We start from the raw sequence: 4,670 nt of genomic DNA, 5'->3' as shown, positions 1-4,670 counted from the left end.
ACCTCGTCGCGAGGGAGTAGCGCCCAGCTTTGCGCAGAGGGTCCCTTGTGAGCAGTGAGGTGGCTTCCCTCCAGGGCTGCAGGGGCAGATTCTTTCTCTGCTGCTTCTGGAAGTTTCACGTTTGCACAAGGCAGGGGTGACATCCCCAAGAACTCCTCTGTAGGAAGGCAGAAGAGAAGCGAGAGATGTTTCAGCAAGCACAGCAGCAGCTGAGAGTGCAGCAGGGTTGGCTGCAGCTGGGCTGGGAGCTGAATTTGTGGGAGCAAGGAGGAGCCACCACCCTCTCTAACTGAGACCTGGCAAGGTCTGCACGAGCCCTCCCACAGATCCCCAACCATCTGACCCACCTTCATCCTCTTCCCAGCCTGGCTCCTCTTGGTGAATGCTCTGCTCCGCTCGCTGCTTCAGCGCCTCCCTCCGGGCTTCATCCTGCAGGGAATTCAGTGTCAGCAGCGACTCACGTCCCCAGTCCTTTCTTCCCCCAAGCATTTCAGCATCAGTGACAACAAGAACACAGACAAGGCAGCCCAGATCCCTGCTTTTCCAGGAGAAGGATCTTCTACCTTGGTCTGCGTTAGAGAACTCCTTGGCTGGAGTGCCCACCCACAGGGGGAGACACCCACCTCCTGACCTACCTGCTCCAGGCGATGCACTTTAAAGAAGTAGCGCTGCCAGAATTCAGAATGGGAAACAGCCACCGGGACCTGGAAGTAACACCAGAAACACCATGAGTCACTTCAGAGGGAGGGCTGCGGTTGCTGCCTTGCTCCCCTCTCCTCTTGAGCCTTGCAGCTACCCTTTCTACCACCAAACTCCAGCACCTGAGCAGCTCAGGGCTTCCCCGCGCCATACCCCAAGCCCAAATCCCCTGCAATGGAAGGTTTGTAAACAGCATCAGCCAGAGCTGCGACACGTCCCTCCACAGGGTCCTGGAGGAGTCGCACCCTCCGTTCTCCTGAAGGAGCACCAGGAACAGGGCTCAGGCCGAAGCCAGCGGTGACACCGGTCCAGCTGCCCACTGAGAACAGATTGTCACCATCTGATGTGACCCATTTGACCCTGCCCGTTGCTTCCACTTTAGTTTTGGCCATTAGACAGTCTTTGGATCTAAGCTTCCTGGATGATTTTGGCAAAATCCTTTTCCTCTTCCCCCAGAATAAAAAAAAAAAAAAAAAAAAAAATAAAAGCCCTTTCCCCCAAAAAGCTGCAGAAGGTTTCCAGGCCCTGTGCTGGCCCCACATACACACCTGCCTTGCCGTTGTTGGAGGGAGTAGATTTCCCACTATCCGAGTTCAGCTCAAAGATTCGTAGATCTGTTGGTCCCTCCTCTTTCAGAGTCCCTGTCCTGCCCTGGGCTTTGCTCTCCCCCTCTTTGAGCTCTGTAACAGCCGGTTGCTCTGAGGATGCTGCTGACTCCCGGGCAGGTGCAGAAAGACGACCGGGTTCTGGGGGCTTTGGCAGGGAGGTCCGCTCTTTCGGGGGGGCGCTCCGCCAGTCTCTGGTCCCAGGTGGTTGCGCTCCAGTCTGTAGCTGCGCAGCAGGCACAGAGGCAGGGTTTGCAATCTGAGTCACAAGGGAGATGCTCTCACTACTCTCAGAGGGGCTCCCCTCTGCTGGGGCTGGCTCCGGAGGGAGGACAGCCCAGCTTTCCGCAGAGGGTCCCTTGTGAGCAGTGAGGTGGCTTCCCTCCAGGGCTGCAGGGGCAGATTCTTTCTCTGCTGCTTCTGGAAGTTTCACGTTTGCACAAGGCAGGGGTGACATCCCCAAGAACTCCTCTGTAGGAAGGCAGAAGAGAAGCGAGAGATGTTTCAGCAAGCACAGCAGCAGCTGAGAGTGCAGCAGGGTTGGCTGCAGCTGGGCTGGGAGCTGAATTTGTGGGAGCAAGGAGGAGCCACCACCCTCTCTAACTGAGACCTGGCAAGGTCTGCACGAGCCCTCCCACAGATCCCCAACCATCTGACCCACCTTCATCCTCTTCCCAGCCTGGCTCCTCTTGGTGAATGCTCTGCTCCGCTCGCTGCTTCAGCGCCTCCCTCCGGGCTTCATCCTGCAGGGAATTCAGTGTCAGCAGCGACTCACGTCCCCAGTCCTTTCTTCCCCCAAGCATTTCAGCATCAGTGATAACAAGAACACAGACAAGGCAGCCCAGATCCCTGCTTTTCCAGGAGAAGGATCTTCTACCTTGGTCTGCGTTAGAGAACTCCTTGGCTGGAGTGCCCACCCACAGGGGGAGACACCCACCTCCTGACCTACCTGCTCCAGGCGATGCACTTTAAAGAAGTAGCGCTGCCAGAATTCAGAATGGGAAACAGCCACCGGGACCTGGAAGTAACACCAGAAACACCATGAGTCACTTCAGAGGGAGGGCTGCGGTTGCTGCCTTGCTCCCCTCTCCTCTTGAGCCTTGCAGCTACCCTTTCTACCACCAAACTCCAGCACCTGAGCAGCTCAGGGCTTCCCCACGCCATACCCCAAGCCCAAACTTGCCCACTACAGGAGCCAGACAAGGCCTTACCATTTTGGTGTAGAGAGCCCGGATGGAAGGGCTGGTTGCCAGCAGCTCTGCAATCTCCCCTTTCTTCTCCTCTAGGTTAAACTGAGAGAGCCAGGCTTCAAGGAGCTCAGCAGGGCCTGTACAGGACAAGTAGAGATAACAATCCTTGCTACAACCAGGGCAGGAACAGTTTTGGGAGGTGTCACTGGAAAAATACTACGGACCATACCAGCTGGGGTGAGCAAGGGGCAAAGGAAGAGGAAGACAAGCCCACCCCACATTCCAGATCCTCTGTCAGCACAAGGCCACACAGCACCAGCTGTAGCAGCATTTTAAACTGGCCCAGCAAACTCTCAGTCTCAGCTAGTCCCCAGTGCAATGGACAGATCTGCTCTCCACAAACAGTGACCCCATCTACAGCAAAACCAGCAGGCCCAATGGCAAAAGGCCCTGGCCAATTCAGGATGGCCCACAGCCCCCACGCAAGGGCCAGCCAGGCTCAGCAGCACCGCCAAGCCCCCCCCGTACCATCAGGTTCGTTGCAGTAGGTGGCTGGGTCTGACTGGAGGCTGTAGAGGCGAGCCTGGAGGAGAAGACACAGAGGGCAGAGCTGTCAGTGGAGAGGCAGCAGCAGAGCCCCAAGAGGACAGGGCTCGGGACTCCACACCCCAGAGAGAAGCTCCAGGAACGGGGCACTCACCTTGGCGCTGTCATAGGGCTCTGTGGTACCTGTAGGTGTTGCCATCAGTGTTATGACATCGCAGTCAATGGTCTTATCTGGCGAGGGAGCAAATGTGTCCGAGATGACACCCAGGAAGTCAGAGAGCCCTTTCCTCACCTTTTCAGTCGCACCTGAGGAAACTTCTGTCCTCTTGAAGAGAAAAAGCAGCATAGTGTAAGTAACAGTACCTGCAGCAGCAGGACAAGTCTCAGTCTTTTCTGGACAGGTTCCTTTAGGGAAGCAGGATGTCTCTCCCTTCAAAAAAGTACTAACAAGGCAACTGTGTGGCCAGGGCTGGGCTAGGAGAAGGGTGTGGTGGCAGGCACTAGCCTCAGGTGGCGGTGGGGCAGGCAGGCCTTGTAATAGGTTTGTCTGGAACTGAGCCTAGGCTTTGAGGGGAAGGACGCAGCCAGGTTTGGGGGTTGGACTGTCACAGCGGCAGCTGTGCGGGGCTAAGGCTGACAGCTTGTGCAGAATCTGATGTCATACTGCAGCACCACGGCCAGTATCCCACCTACACAGCATGCTGGGAGAGGGAAAGCACAGGGAACTTGTCTCCACTCGTCTCCAGAGGTTCCTCACCTCTACAGCAAGGAAATTCCATACAGTGCTCAGCACCAAACCCGCACCGGGGAGAAAGTCTGAAACCTGAAGCTCGCGGTTACACGCTGGGGTTTGCTCAGAGGATCGTGTCCTCAGAGGCTATTCACCCCCCACTTTGCTTTCTACAACAAGAACCCCAGCTCTCTTACTCCTATACTCACTGCCAGCTTGTCCTTGACCACACTGGCCGTAGCAGCGATAGTGCAGGCTGTATCATGCTGCACTACTTGAGTGAACTCAGCCAGGTCCCGCTTCATGAATTCCAAAGCTTCTGTGGACTGTAAGAAGATGACACATAGATCACGCAATCTTTTTGCTCTCCAAAGCCACGGTCACTCTGGGAACACCTGGCACATTACAAAGATTAAAGTGCGAGAGCCTTTAGCTCAGCCGAGCCCTCACCCCCAACTCATGCAATGGGTAAGACCGTAATAACCAGCATAACAAGTGGAAGCAGCTATGCCCAAAGCACCTTACAGTGTGGGGGTTTTTTAAGCTAAGATAGGAAAAACACAGGTTAGGAAAAGCCCTGTGTATAATTAACATAAGCAATGCTGTCACAGGCAGGAAATTACACATCAGAAAGCCATGCTGCAAGCACAAGCCCTCCCTGCTCCCCTGAGCTGTAAGATCCCAGTGTGACAGTCAGGTCCCCGGCTCCCACAGTTACGACAAATACAGCCGAACCCCCTCTACGCGTACCGCTCGGTCCCCTTCCCGGCGTCACCGGCTGCGCCACAGCCACACGCCCTCCCTGGGCGTCGGGCAGTCACTAGGGCAAAGCTCAAAAGGCACCGGAGTCGTTGCTGACAAAGCCGCGGCTCCCCCAACCCACCGACCCCTGGGCAGGGG

General features: G+C 56.1%; 1 protein-coding gene across 1 annotated transcript in view; it reads right to left on the bottom strand.

Moving 5' to 3' along the window:
• BSDC1 (BSD domain containing 1) overlaps nt 1–4,660 on the bottom strand; it is a 6,933-nt gene extending 2,273 nt beyond the window's left edge. The window contains exons 1-7 of the mRNA XM_035903975.1: nt 3,968–4,660; nt 3,195–3,365; nt 3,023–3,077; nt 2,516–2,631; nt 2,254–2,322; nt 1,966–2,047; nt 1,248–1,775 (exon numbers count right to left, since the gene is read on the bottom strand). Coding sequence (XP_035759868.1) covers nt 1,248–1,775; nt 1,966–2,047; nt 2,254–2,322; nt 2,516–2,631; nt 3,023–3,077; nt 3,195–3,365; nt 3,968–4,075 — 1,129 coding nt within the window. The 5' untranslated portion in view covers nt 4,076–4,660. The remainder of the gene's footprint in view (nt 1–1,247; nt 1,776–1,965; nt 2,048–2,253; nt 2,323–2,515; nt 2,632–3,022; nt 3,078–3,194; nt 3,366–3,967) is intronic.
• Between the last annotated feature and the right edge of the window lie 10 nt (nt 4,661–4,670).

The sequence above is a fragment of the Egretta garzetta genome, unplaced genomic scaffold (assembly GCF_000687185.1).
Source record: "Egretta garzetta isolate BGI_Z169 unplaced genomic scaffold, ASM68718v1 scaffold101, whole genome shotgun sequence".
Lineage (NCBI taxonomy): Eukaryota > Metazoa > Chordata > Aves > Pelecaniformes > Ardeidae > Egretta > Egretta garzetta.
The sequence above is the reverse complement of the archived record's forward strand: the minus strand, read 5'-3'. Positions and strand labels throughout refer to the sequence as shown.